At 37.9% G+C, this 13,957-nt stretch overlaps 3 protein-coding genes across 5 annotated transcripts; 1 reads left to right on the forward strand and 2 right to left on the reverse strand.

Annotated features, from left to right (window-relative positions):
• Positions 1-367: 367 nt before the first annotated feature.
• hint2 (histidine triad nucleotide binding protein 2) lies at positions 368-1,640 on the reverse strand. Its single transcript, XM_079605746.1, has 5 exons — positions 1,456-1,640; positions 1,174-1,311; positions 930-1,034; positions 770-842; positions 368-617 (listed from the first exon to the last, which is right to left on the reverse strand). Exons 1-5 carry the CDS (start codon positions 1,567-1,569, stop codon positions 526-528), a joined length of 522 nt encoding a protein of 173 aa, XP_079461872.1. The 5' UTR covers positions 1,570-1,640; the 3' UTR covers positions 368-525.
• Positions 1,641-2,353: 713 nt separating this feature from the next.
• On the forward strand, positions 2,354-8,416 carry mrps30 (mitochondrial ribosomal protein S30). The gene is made up of 5 exons (XM_079605737.1): positions 2,354-2,997; positions 5,201-5,346; positions 5,513-5,618; positions 6,863-7,039; positions 8,037-8,416. The coding sequence occupies exons 1-5, from the start codon at positions 2,433-2,435 to the stop codon at positions 8,297-8,299; spliced, it is 1,257 nt and encodes a 418-aa protein (XP_079461863.1). The 5' UTR covers positions 2,354-2,432; the 3' UTR covers positions 8,300-8,416.
• Positions 8,417-12,969, reverse strand: emb (embigin). 3 transcript variants are annotated; one of them, XR_013796741.1, is made up of 9 exons: positions 12,817-12,969; positions 12,357-12,416; positions 11,983-12,172; positions 11,764-11,846; positions 11,533-11,660; positions 10,651-10,933; positions 10,521-10,554; positions 9,116-10,423; positions 8,433-8,951 (listed from the first exon to the last, which is right to left on the reverse strand). XR_013796741.1 is itself a non-coding variant. In XM_079605741.1 (8 exons), the coding sequence occupies exons 1-8, from the start codon at positions 12,917-12,919 to the stop codon at positions 10,360-10,362; spliced, it is 945 nt and encodes a 314-aa protein (XP_079461867.1). In that variant the 5' UTR covers positions 12,920-12,969; the 3' UTR covers positions 8,417-10,359. The 3 variants fall into 3 exon arrangements, 1 of the variants encoding a protein (XP_079461867.1); XR_013796742.1 differs by having other exon boundaries at positions 8,433-8,923; positions 9,008-10,423; XM_079605741.1 differs by having other exon boundaries at positions 8,417-10,423.
• Between the last annotated feature and the right edge of the window lie 988 nt (positions 12,970-13,957).

Consider the following 13,957-nt stretch of genomic DNA (forward strand, 5'->3'; position numbering starts at 1 on the left):
GTATAAACACTTTAGCCCTTATTCATGAAACATGGGCAAAAGGAATTGCTGTGTACTGTAAAATGTTATCAACTCATTTATATGTAAATAGTCCCATTGACTTTTGTACAATAAATTTGTTCTGCTTGCATATCACGAATAAAACCCATTATGCATTTTATATAGGCTAGTACCTGTCCTTCTTTTCAGTACTTTGTTGCATATGTTGAGCATTTAATATCCATTGCTCAACAACCTGGGACACTTGCAAAAAACTCACCAGAACATTTTTATTACCCACTGCTGACAGTAAACAATAGTAAAGTCAACCCAACCCAACTAAATGCAGGTTACTCAACAGCTCATTAACATCAACTGTAGATTGAAATCCAGTAAAAATGTTTTAATGTAACAGTATTACATTTTTCCACTCTCTCATTAAGTGACAAACATTTTTTGACAATATCCAACCGTTAAAAAAAAAATTCGATCAGTAATCTCCTCCAAAAATGCAGAAAATTACTTTTATTCTGACAGTAGGTCCATCTATCCCGGAGGCCATTTCATTTGCCGTCCTCCAAGAACATGAATGTGAAGGTGATACACGGACTGCGCCCCATTTTTTCCATCATTAATGACTGTAAATAATAATGACACATAATTAAGCAATCATTACATACATTACAGCTAATGCCATGACATTATAGTGTACTACACTAAATGTACTGCAGATATAAAGATAATATAGATGCAAAATGAACCCATTTCAAACAAAGGCTATTTCACTCACCAACTCTGTACCCTTCATCCAGTCCTTCTTTCTTCGCTACGTTTTTGGCCACTATCAAGAGATGACCCAGGAGCTGGGTGGAAAAACATCAATATTTTAGAGGTGTGTCATACTCTGTAATTACAAAGCCAAAAACATATATATACATAGACAGATAAACCTGTGCATCATCATTGTGTGCTTCACTGATCCTGGGAATGGGAATCCTTGGAATAACCAGGAAATGAACAGGAGCTTGAGGATTTACATCTCTAAATGCTAGACACTACAACAAAACACATTTGACATGCAAAATATTAATTTATTAGCTGTTTACAAAATAATAAGTACAACAACAACAACAACAACAACAAGAATCACAAAATGTACCGACCAAAAGATGGGTGTTGTGGTCTGTAACTTACCTTCTCATCTTCATGAATGATAACAGCAGGAATAGTTTTGTCAATTATTTTAGAAAATATAGTGGGTTCCGGTTTCCCGTACTTCTTGCTGGCCTCCTTTGCCAAGCGAACCTCATCACGCGTGGAAGAGCAGAAGCTCTGACACAAACAAGCAAACAAACAAACTCTCAGCAACATAATCTCTTCTAAATCAAGTTTACAGTAGACTTTGAACTTCAAATTCCGAGCATATCAGACGGCACTTAAACAATGACAGTGTGTGCATAAAATAAATTGAAGAACCTTCACGGGTAAGGCACGCCGTAAATGATGTCCAAGAGGCAACACTCGCCGGGTTAGTAAAATACTGCGGGCTGTCATTGCACTGTTTAAGGACAAACAGCGTCCATGTTCCATAGAAGATCAACTCTCTTGTGCTGCTCATAGGTGCTGCTGCTGCTGCTGATGTTTACATCCGGTGCTCAAGTTCTGTGGATTTCAAAATAAAAGTCCAAAGCTACTCACAGTAGAAAGATTGGTTTCATTCGTAGGGTTTCATTCCGCAGATTTTATTTTTCACACTTTTTTACGCCAATATAATGCACTTTGGTTCAAAGACAAATACTAAATGCATAGAAATATACAACAGAAAAAGGGCAAGAAAAAGAGAAAAACAACTGGTTATTTACATATACAGCTACATATTTTTATTCAAGTGAAACTTTTAAAAATATGAGTAAATGTATTATTATAAATAAATATTTTCGATTTATACATTCTTGTATACCACAGTATAAATTAATAAGTACAATGCCAAAATAAATGCAAGGTGGTTTCACGATAGTTATTACAGAAAATACAATATTATACATTTTTAAATAATGATTTGCTGGATAAAATGTGTGTATAAGAGATTTACCCCCGCTTTCACAGACAAGGTTTAAGATAGCCCCAGACAAAAAAACATGGGCAAAAGTTTTGAGCTGTTTTAACTGAAGGCAACTAGCACTGAAATATGTCAGTGCCATGGTTTTGTCTCAAGATTGCACACCAGTAATGCTTTTTTAAGGCATGTTTATAAAAGCTACTTAAATGTCCTCATTGAACTAAGGTCTAATCTTGGCTTAATCTAAACACTGGCTTTCTGTGAAACCAGGCCCTTACACATTTTATTCCTCGCCTCATACACTCCAGCAGATGGCAGTAGAAAACCACACAGTGACACTGAATAATAGAAGATTATCCATAGACTGTAACTCTACAGATCACGTGGGGAAAACATGGCGTCTTGCAGCAGGTTGCCCTTGCATCCTTTTCTCTCCGCTACATCAGCACGCCTCGTCTGTAACAGAAATGTCCAAGTTGAAGCTTCCACAGCAAAGAGTTTATATCCACCTATTCTGCCCTCTCGGACCGCAAAGAGTAAGTCAGCGAAGCGCCGCGTGGTCACTGAGTTCTTCGAGCAGCTGCGCGCGCGCCCCGTGCAGGAGAAGATCCGCGCGCTCACTCGCGTTCAGCGCAAGAAGTACGTGATTTATCCACAGACATTTGCTCTCAACGCGGATAAATGGTACCAGCACTACACCAAAACCGCATATCTCAGCGGTCTGCCAGAGAAATACACCGAAATACACTCCGCGCCGGTGATTGATGAGTCCGTGTTGTCTGAGTTGCGATCTGTGGTCTGCAGCTTCATCTTACAAGAACATTGGTACTTGAAGAAAGGGAGAAGTTTCATCCAAAGAGAGCAAGAGCACTTCGTCACTCCGTTTTTAAGGAACATGGTCTGTGCTCTAAAAAACCTTCCTGCCAAAGAAAACCCCGTGCTGTGTCTGTCTAGTTTAGGTGAGTTTGACCTCCATGTTTAACTTAACGTTACTCTACTGCAACATAACGTGACAGGTTTCTCATTCAGTAATGTAAGATTTCTCGTTAATCAAAATTGGCGTGTTTTTATGGAATAATGCAGTGTTTATCATGAAAGATTATCTTATATTAACATCTTCCCCTCCCTCTCGCAACGACTTCTCTTCTCTGATGACGTGTTTACTGGCGTGAGGGCGGGGCAGCATCACAGTCCCGCCCACAGCCGGTGCTGGAAGTAAGAATTCAATACAATTTCTCCATTGACAGTTGTGGTATAAACCATAAAAACTTAACCATACATGGTAGACTTAAAACCAGCTACGGCTGTACTAAGCGATTGTATATGCTCATATAAACGGCAAAAGTTCATGGGGCACTAACCTTGTTTTGAGATAAATGCCTTTTATTCGCGATGTCTTCGATAAGTACTTCATTACCCACAATCCTGAACAATCCCACAATCCCACAGTGATGCATCTGATTGGTGGAAGTCGTGTAAACCCAAGGGGGTAATCCATCCGCCGGAAACTGAAGCCTCCGCGGGCGCCGCCATTGTAGCAGAACTTCACCTGCTGTTAGCATTCCATTGACTCCCATTCATTTTTGCGTCACTTTGACAGCGAATAACTTTACATCTGAGGCGTCCAAAGACTCCATTTGTCCATTATTTATTTCTAAAGAAACTCGACAATGTATAAAATGCTCCATTACCTTGTATCTTACGTTATGGCCCTGTAGAAGCCGTTTTTGTAAAAATAGGCTAACGATTGCGTCATAACCCACGCGACTCTCTGTCGCACTGTAGAGAAATTACCGTATAGACCGGCGGAGAAGCTCATGAGCAATCGGGGGGACGTGGGGGCATAAAGTCCGATAAAGTCAAGGGAGAAGCCCATAGAGTGATAAAGTTGCTCCTACAGTTAGCTCATGGACAGCTAATACTCACGCTCTCCGTCTCTGCGAGATTCGGAAGGGAATGATTCAGATTTCTCTCGGCACAGCTACTAGAAGACTGACAGCTGTCAGACACGTTGCTCACGTCACCAAGCTCAGTTTGAGCCTGCGCAGTTCGCCTGGCGATCAGGAAGTGAGTGCTTCAAATGGGCTTCACTTTTCTCCGTTGAAGTCTATGGGGTCGCTGTGTCCATCTTATATACTGTCTATGTGTAAACCATGCGAAGGTCCGTGAAAAAACAGAGCGTTGCCATGGAAGCAGGATTCTAACCGTAGAGACGGAACGGACTGTTTTCTTTAGCGGAAGCCATATAAATAGTTTTTAAATCAATAAATTCCTTTTTAAATTAATATTTTGTGTCAAATTATTGATTTATTTGGTAAGGCTCTTTCGCAGTTATGGCTTCAGTCGACTTCAGTGAGGCACAGTGGTTTATGGGATGAGTAGTTCCTTCGCTCGGAAATGAAAATATGTAACGTTACACAGTCTTGTACCTTTGCCTTTTTTGGGATTTTCTCTTCGTTTTTTCACTCGAAATGATATGTTGTATGCTTATGAGTTCAGCCATAGCTGGTTAAACTCATGCTCTAAAACTCTTTAGATACGGATTTTTCCAAAAGTCAATGGAAGAAATGAATGGGAAATTTACTTCCGGCACCAAAGCTCTCTCGGGCTGTGGGCGGGACTGTGATGCTCTATATACCTTTTTCAGATTATACTGTCTATGCTTTTTCACAGCAGCGCCATCTTTGAATGAAAGTGAGGCTGTGAGGGATAGACATGCATCTCCTCAGTGGGTACTGTTATTTAATGTGTTTTGGATTGTTCTGCTGACAAAACAGTGCAACAATCTATCCACGAAAATGTCAGTAAACAAAAAGCTCCACACAACATGATCAGTGGAAAATAAGTGATCTTAGAGCTTTATAGCTTTTACAGCAGATTCCATTGAAAACACGGCAAGTGTATTCCTTACCGCCTCTTTCATTCCTGCCATGGCGCTGCCTTGCAATCTGGTCTATAGCAAACCACAACAATCCAAAGGTCCAATCAATCCCAAATTGACAAAATCAAGTCCCACCTAACATTTTTTTTCTTGTTCAAGGACTTCCGTTTCATACTGGCTTTTAAGTATATATATATATATATATATATTTTTTTTTTTGGTCATTCTGGTGTAATTTTATTTTATTATTTTATTATATATTTTTGTATTATTTTGTGAAGATTTTGACCCTCAAGTCAACTATTACTGGTTACGGGGAGAAAGGACTATTCCAGCAGGACACAGGAGTGGACGGATCGAGCCGATGAGATTCCAGATTGATGACAAACCTCACAGTCAGATCAGAATCCCACAACAACTTCCTGAGGTAGGAAACATACTCCCGTTATGATGAATATAATTTATGCGAATTTAAGTGACAACAGTGTTTAAATTGTAACTTTAACAAAGTCTGTGGTAATTGCTGTTGCCATGCAACATTTTGGTGGAATATAGCATTAATGTGTGCTTAAGAGTGATGTCATTTCCTGCAGTTTGTTCCTCTTGAGGCAGAGATCTCCGCTGAAGTTCCTGTCATCAGTGTGGCTCCTGACCGGCTCCCCTTGTTCAGGAGACAGTATGACAACAACATCTTCATAGGTTGGTCTGTTCTAGTCTTATTTTAGCATATGCATAATATTATAGTATTTGTTAATATTTTCATAAGCTTATATTTTCAGTTTTAGTTTTAATAGTTTTGTCGTGTGTTTTTAAATATTTATATGTAGTTTTCATTTATTTTTATTCCAGTTTTAGTAATTGTATACTTAAAGTAATTTTATTTTAGTTTGTTGCCAAAAGTTTGTTTTCATCTGTTTATATTTTCTTTCAGCTTTCTTTCGATTTATAATTATTTTTTGATAGTTTTAGTTAACATTTACAACACTAGTCTGTTCCCAGTTTTTTCTTCAGATATCCCATGATGCAATAACTCTAAATTCTAATTGGATGTTGCTGCACATTTTATATTAATGGAAAAGCTTCCCATGTTGCATGGTAACTGTAAAGGATTTATATTTAGTCCAATTAACTAATTACATAGTGAAAGAAGTGTTCACTATTATTCATTTTAAAAAATCATTGTATTAGTAATTCATCTATTTATTGAGCATTGGTGTCTTGTCACATTGCTGGTGTCAGTTGTAGAACACCTGTAGTTAGTGATGATGGGCGCTTTTGAAACACTGCTTCATAAAGCTTCGAAACCTTTGAGAATCATTTGTTTCAAACCAGTGATTCGATGCATGTATCAAACTGCCAAAGTCACGTGATTTTGAGGCATCCTTACATCACTGCTTCAAAATGTTTTGCGATTTCAATGGTCCGCCTCTAGAGGGCGATGATCTCTGTAAACCCGTGTCTATATAACTTTTACCTGATGTTTGAGCAATTTTATCTTTTTTTAGTTGTAGTCAAGTCTCCAATTGGTCTGAATAACAAATAAATAATAAAAAGAAGCCCTACAATAATACATTAAAAAGACAATGTATATTTAATGGTATTAGATGGTTTGTTAATTGTGTTTAATTGACTACACCTTCAATAAAACATTTGCAATTGATTTTTAAAAGGTGTTTTATGCATGTTTGCTGCATTTACAGTGTTCTGACCAGCAGGGGTCACCATCGTGTGCCGTTTCAAGCTCTTCGAGCTCTTCGAAATTATTTAAGTTTGGTTATATATAAAATATTTTTATATTCTACTTGTTAGACCTGAGGTACAAACCAGCTTAGACCCACTGCTGTAGTTGCACAGCCTCCTATGGCCAGTGGTACATGAGAAATGAACTATTTGAATTTAAATTTATTATGCTGAAAGTATGTGCTTGTTGTCCTACTCCACAGGCGCCAAACTGGAAGACCCATGCTGCTACGGCCACACACAGTTTCACATGGTCCCGGATAGGTTTCGCAGGGACAAAATGAGCAAGAGAGGCCTCTCTGATCAAGTCGAGGTGTCACTTAGAGCGAACGGTATTGCCAGCCTGTTTGCATGGACAGGGGCACAGGCTATGTATCAAGGTTAGTATTTGGATCTTTTTGGGGGGAATTCTTATTAAATAATGCCAGAACTGTCCTGAGCTCAGGTTAAAATAAACGAGCTGCACGATTAATCGTTCAAATATTGCAAACCCGATTCAAACACCCACTTGATCTTATTCCTAAATGACAATGATTCGGCCATGTCTTTTAAACCTTTGACAATCACAGCGAAACATTCAAATCTTGGAACATTTAATTCTGCATCAGTAACTTACAGAATATTGTATCAATTACAGGATTTCTCCAGTAGGTGGTCAAAAATGCAGATTCATCCAGTAATGAAACAAGTGAAGTCTTTGAGCGAGTCATTGAATCATTCATTCTAAAAAATGATTCAAATGAATTAATTATTTTTTAAATAGACTGCAGCAATTAACACTTTGTCAGAACCTCTAGTAAATTACATGTTTAAGTTGTCCATTCAGAAACGTAGGATAATCGTGATCTCTATTATACAAAATATTTCTTCCTTAAAGGTGCTCTAAGTAACTTTTTTTACGTTAACCGAACAGCTTCGGAGTCATTGGAATAGTTATATGACTTTTTTCGGGTTGAATGGTGGTCGTCTCGCACCCCCCCGAGCGCCTGTGAGCGGAAAAACCACACTTGCAACTCTGGGCCGGCGGGCCGGCGGCCTCCGCGTCAGAAAGTATCGCGTGATATCAAGACTCGCGATGTAACGAATTGCTGTATGGCACTGCACACGTACATTTATATGATATCATTCTGAGTATCATACATACCTCAGTTGACATGGCTCCGTGCGTTCGCCGGCGGCTTCTCTGAAAACAAATGCACGTGACCAGAGGGAGAAGATGGGAGGGGGGAAAGTTGCCAATGGTTTTACGACAGTTTTCTCAAATATCGATTCCGAAACTATAGGGGGAGCTCTAAAACGAAACCTGCGAGAAAACAGCGAAGACATTTCCAAACCTACTGAGTGCTGCTTTAACTAAATATGTTTTGTTCTGCCAAGGCTTTTGGAGCGAAGAGGACGTGAGCAGGCCGTTTGTGTCTCAGGCTGTCATCACAGATGGGCAGTTCTTCTCATTTTTCTGTTATCAGCTCAATACTTTGGCTCTGAGTCCAAGGGCTGATGGCAACAATGCCAGGAAGAACTTATGCTGGGGCACAGAAAGCATGCGCTTGTATGAGAGAGTCACAGACGGAGAGATAGTGGGCTGGAATGATGCAGTTCTGAGGCTGATGCTGCAGTTTCTGTTGAACAAACCACAGTGAGAAGAACGCTGGAGCATTGGATATACGATATGATTGTTCTGAGTCTCAATAAACATAATATATACAGCTGCATAGTGTTTTGTCTCCATTCAAGTATGATTTAAAAACAAGATGTTTAAAGAAGATTTCGTTTCGGAGTCAAGTCACCTTTATTTATATAGTGCTTTATACAATACAGAATGTTTCAAAGCAGCTTTACAGTGATAAACAGGAAAAAATGATCCAATGATGCAAACAAAATTAAACTGTAAAGCAGCTCTAAAAAGGCAATAGTAAACCGTTATTAATCAGTTGAAATCAGTTCAACTATGAAATGAGTTTCAGCTCTACAGCTGCTCTGCAGAAATTAGTGATGTCATCTAGCTCAGTTCAGTTTCATCCGATAGTGTCAGTGCGTTCAAATCAGTAATATTGCTGAATATTAAGTGTCCCTGACTAAACAAGCCACCTTCATGTTGTTCCAAAACCATAAGACATTTATCTTTGAAAGGCAAATTAAGATGTTTTTAATATTTGTGCTTTATTTCCGTCCCTCCATTGAAAGCCCACACAACCAAAACGTTCACAAAGTGCAAAAAGACATCATAAAAGTAATCCATATGAATTGAGCGGTTTAATTCCAATCTCATGAAGAGACACAAGGCTTGTTCGACTTGAACCGGCTCTGCACAGACCGATCGGTGAATGACATCAAAGTACCTCGAGAGCGAATAGAAAGTAGACTGCTCATGAATTGCTCTCGTGGTACTTTGATGTCATAACCCGATCAGTCTGTGCTGCGCCGGTTCAAGTCGAACAAGCCTACAATCACTTTACATGATGAACTATTGGGCCTTGCTTGTCAAACTAGCACAGCCGAGATTTCTTTGACTTCTATGTATGTGCGGTGACTCAAAATAATTAATTGGTTTGAGTAGGACACATTTAAATGAAACTAATTGGTTCAGTCAAATGAACTTTAATGAGTATATAGCACTTTTTCTTTCAAGTTCACAGAACTGATATATTTTACGTAAACTGAACTGTTTCATTGATTTGAGTTTTATGAAATTATTTATTTTAATTTAGTTGGACTTAAAGGTGAACTATGCAGGTTTTTTACCTTAACCGAACAGCTTCAGAGTCATTGGAATGGTTATATTACTTTTTTCGGGTTGAATGGTGGTCGTTTCGCACCCCCCATCACCTTTGAGCGGAAAAAACATTTAAAAAAAACTTAAAATTAAGTGTAATATAATGGGGGTTTTTTGTGCCCGACTAATGTTAAGTGGGAGATTTAGTAGTGATTAATGTTTTGTTATACTAATTTAGAAGAATTTATGTTAATGTTGGTTTTAGGATAGTTACCATCATGGTGACAAGTGGTGCACGCAGCTTGATTTGAGAGCAAATTATACCTTTATATTGTTGCGTTCATACAGCAAGTGTTTCTGTATAAGATACTAATATGTTAGCAAATTATTTGTTAGCAGATTAGCTTGTTAAAGCTAACTAAGTTTATACTAATAAAAGTGTTCACATTGAGATTACATGAAAGTTTTAAGTTAATTGTATGAATTAGTGTACTCATTTTAATTGTACTTAACTTAAAATGTTTAAGTACAAAATAAAATCTGCTAGTTCTGCTTACTTAAACTTTGAATTTCAGAACTTAAAAAAATTGAGGCAATAATTGATTGCCTTAAATGTTTTGAGTTCTGCCAACTTTTCGGGTTTACAGTGTATTTGAATAAATGCCTAAAACATGTTCATCGTATAAAGTGATCTAACCCTTAAATAAAGCCTTCAGGAATCGGCTTCATAGTTGACCTTTATTATTAAACTCATGTCCAAATAGATTATATGAACCCTGAAACTTTTACAATAGCACTATGTTGAAGTAAAACATGCTGTTTTAAAACATTTAATATTAGGAATGTAAATATATATTATATAGGATATTGCTGTGGCAGACAAAAAACGTATATTGCTTATGTGGTTCAAAGCACAAGAATTAAAAAGCAGAATAAAAATGTTTTATATAAGCACACGCTGCTCTTTCATCTGATTTAATGAAAATCTCAGCGCTCCACTTTTCTTTGTCTTGCCGTGTTGTTCTCCGATCCATTGCTTTCATCATGAGTGCTAGAACAGAAATCGGCACCATCACTAACAATGTCTGAAAAAAAGTCCAACTATTTTACCACCAGGCTTCAGTGAACTGATCTGAAAATGCACTTACAGTTTTCTGGTTTGTTCAGAGTAGACATCACTCTCTGCAAAAGTAACATTTGCAGAGAATTTACATTTGTTACAGCTCTATATAAATATGAACAACGATCTTCCTATTAATCGTTGAAGTATCACTGTACCTGAAGAGTTGTTCTGTTGTGGCTTGTTGCATTTCTCCCAAAGCAAAATCAGTGTGACGAGGACGACGACTTCAACCACTATGGCTATGAAGGGTTTGAGAGGCTCGGTGTACGACATGACCTTCAGCTGCACATACGACACGCTGGGTTTGATGTCAAACTCAGCACTGCAGATGTACTTTCCAGAATCTTCCTCAGTCAGATTCAGTACAGTCAGTTTTGTTTTAGTTCCATTATTAAGGATCTTGTAGTTCAGAGGGTTTGCAGTGACATTGATGAACACCTGTGAAGAGAAAAATATTGATATTTCTATTGAAAATTGTTATTGTTAACTAAAACTTAAACTACATCTAAAAAAAAAATTCACTAACTGAAATAAGATAAAATCTAAATATTAAATTCTGCCTTGGCTAAACCTGTCAAATAAGGTCCAATTACAGGAATAGTACATTTTAAAATAGAAAAAAAAAATGTAAATTAGATGTTAATTTTTATTAATCAAAATTAAAATTACTGTGAACTGAATTGAATAAATGCTTTAGATGCATTTTTCATTGTTAATGCATGTTTGCTTAATGTAGTGAACTAATGTTAACAAATTAAACTTGTTGTCTTGTTATGTGTTACCAAAACTGACTAAAAATTAAATAAAGATGGTAGCATTTTATTTTACAGTCATGTTCCCCTAAAATAGTGTATCCATAAAACAATTTTTTTTTAAATAAAAATGACAAAAAATAAATTCCTAAAAATAAAATTATAAAAATAAAAGCTAATTCAAAATATGAATAGATACTATAATAGTATATAAAATAACACTATATGATTAAGCCTTTTATTGTGTGGTAATAATCAATCCCACATTCCCCGTTTCTGATTCACCTTTTCAGTGTTGTTTGCCTTGTACCAGTTCCATGTGTTTGGTGTGTGTTTGAGTTTACACTCGAGTACAACTGAATCTCCAATGTAGCTCACTACCGGCTTGTCTCTTTTGTCTTTCATTACCGGAACTTGAGGAAAAGCACAATACGTCAGTTTACCTGCCAAAATCTCAAAATCAAAAACAATGATAAATATGAAAACCATAAGATGTGCATAAAAGGATAAACATACCGTCTAAAACAAATGTTACTTGTGCCTCATTTTCTCTGAAGACGCATGAATAATTTCCCAGGTCTCTGGTCTCTATTCTGAAACTAAGGAAGGTTAAACAACTTAGAGCAGTCTTAAGTCATCGTTTGGTAATACTGAATTTCTTGTTTACTTCTGCATTATTTCGACATTTAATAAAAATGACACACAATAATTTTGTGTAAATAGACATCCACTTACGTCCTTTTAAGAATATACTGTTCATTGTTTCTATTTACAGTTTCTTCAGAGTTTTGAATTTCTTGTCCATCTTTAGTCCAATAGCCAGTAATGTACAGGGGGTTATTTGGTAAATCAGTTAAGTTACATAAAAGCTCTATATTTTGAGGTGTCAGGATTGTAAGCTCTTCAATAATGACTTGACTTTGACCTGTATGGCAAAACATTTGTAACCCGATCAGCAAAACAAACCTCTTCGTTGCAATTATGTAAAGTAAATTCAGCTATTTATGATGACAAAATTTGTATTTGATCATTTGTACACTTTTAAATACATCCGTTGATGTCAAATGCATGCTTGTGTTGGCTAATAAGATATGACAGGTTAACCGTACCTTTAGATACAGCTTTTTTGGTTGTTATTACAGGATCAGACTCTGGGGAAGATGTTGTCTCTGGGGAAAAAAATACAATGCGTCACATTTAAATGTCAAATATTGCATTGAATTTACAATACTAACTTCACTTCTACTAGAGAGACAGTAGCCTGGGAAAACTCAGACCACTTCCGGCAAATTTCAAATTACAACTGAGAGTGGTCTGGGTTTTCCCAGGCTAGAGAGACAGGCCTAGTCAAGGTTAAATGAGATTTGCATTACTATACACCTCAGCTTATTGAACAATAAACATATTTAGGAATAGTGCAATTACTTTAACATCCCCTAGAAACACTGGAATAACAGTCGAGAGGACTTCGTTTCAGTCTAACTGATAGCAAGGTCATAATGTCAAAACTTGAAAATAACATAACACTGCCCTAAGGTTACACTAGACTAACAAGCAGACGTGCCAAACCTGTGTTCATCCCATCACAGTAGAGAAGAAGTACGATGAGAAGCATGACATTAGCCATGGAGAAGAGCGCTCCTTCCCTGCAGCTCTGCTGTGTGCGAGGCATCTTTACTGGTGCGTATTCTTTTCGGAAGCAGGTCCCCAGGGACAACCCCCCCCCCCCCTCCCCCCTCCCTCCCTCCCTCCCCTCTCTCTCTCTCTCTCTCTCTCTCTCTCTCTCTCCCTTCCCTTCTCTCTCTCCCCCCTTCCCTCTCTCCCCCCTTCCCTCCCTCTCTCCCTCCCTCCCTCTCTCCCTCCCTCTCTCTCTCCCTCCCTCCCTCTCTCCCTCCCTCTCTCTCTCTCCCCTTCCCTCCCTCTCCTCCCTCTCTCCCTCCCCTCCCTACTGCTGCTATGGTGACTTGGCAAGACTGGTGTATGCTTGCAGCTTCCTGCTTTAAATTAGTCATGAGTGTCAGGAGGTGGCCACAGCACTGCCTGATCAGATGAGAGCCTGTAACATCACTGCTGGCACATCTCAGTGTTTCAATAAAATACAAAACCAACTGGCACACTGCTATTCATTAACTTGAAACGTTTCGACCACAGGGTCTTCGTCAGGCAAACAACAAATATACAACTAAATACAAGTTATATATTAGCATAATGCATTATCCCACCTGGCCTAATTAATCAATGAATTACCCATTCATCATGTGGACCAATGAAAATAGAGGGGAGGGGGGAAATCCATATAATTTGCATTCAATAAATAATAATGTATTATTCATATATTAAAGGGGTGGTATAATGCCCTTTTCACAAGATGTAAAATAAGTCTTTGATGTCCCCAGAGTGTGTATGTGAAGTTCTAGCTCAAAATACCCCACAGATATTTTTATATACTAGCATGTTAAAATTGTCACTTTTTGAGGGTGAGCAAAAGCGCACCGTTTTTGTGCCTGTACCTTTAAATGCAAATGAGCTGCTGCTCCCGGCACAGAGGGCGGAGCTTCAAGAGCTTGTGTTTTACACACAGACATGCACTGAACATTTCAAAAACTTTTAGCCTTTTATGTTCAAACCGAAGTCAGAAAGATGGAGAGACTCAAGAAGAAGTGACAACATGTAGACAACATTTCTGGTGAATTTTATGTAGCTTATGTGT

The sequence above is a fragment of the Phoxinus phoxinus genome (assembly GCF_949152265.1).
Source record: "Phoxinus phoxinus genome assembly, chromosome: 3".
Lineage (NCBI taxonomy): Eukaryota > Metazoa > Chordata > Actinopteri > Cypriniformes > Leuciscidae > Phoxinus > Phoxinus phoxinus.

Coding starts and splice junctions, on each gene's coding strand:
- hint2 (XM_079605746.1), bottom strand. CDS start 1,569: ATGGAACATGGACGCTGTTTGTCCTTAAACAGTGCAATGACAGCCCGC. Junction 843..929: donor CACACAATGATGATGCACAG/GTTTATCTGTCT, acceptor TTTTCCACCCAG/CTCCTGGGTCATCTCTTGAT. Junction 618..769: donor GGATGAAGGGTACAGAGTTG/GTGAGTGAAATA, acceptor TATTATTTACAG/TCATTAATGATGGAAAAAAT.
- mrps30 (XM_079605737.1), top strand. CDS start 2,433: ATGGCGTCTTGCAGCAGGTTGCCCTTGCATCCTTTTCTCTCCGCTACA. Junction 2,998..5,200: donor GCTGTGTCTGTCTAGTTTAG/GTGAGTTTGACC, acceptor TATTTTGTGAAG/ATTTTGACCCTCAAGTCAAC. Junction 7,040..8,036: donor GGCACAGGCTATGTATCAAG/GTTAGTATTTGG, acceptor TGTTCTGCCAAG/GCTTTTGGAGCGAAGAGGAC.
- emb (XM_079605741.1), bottom strand. CDS start 12,919: ATGCCTCGCACACAGCAGAGCTGCAGGGAAGGAGCGCTCTTCTCCATG. Junction 11,847..11,982: donor CAGTATATTCTTAAAAGGAC/GTAAGTGGATGT, acceptor AACCTTCCTTAG/TTTCAGAATAGAGACCAGAG. Junction 10,424..10,520: donor TCTGAACAAACCAGAAAACT/GTAAGTGCATTT, acceptor TTTCTGTTCTAG/CACTCATGATGAAAGCAATG.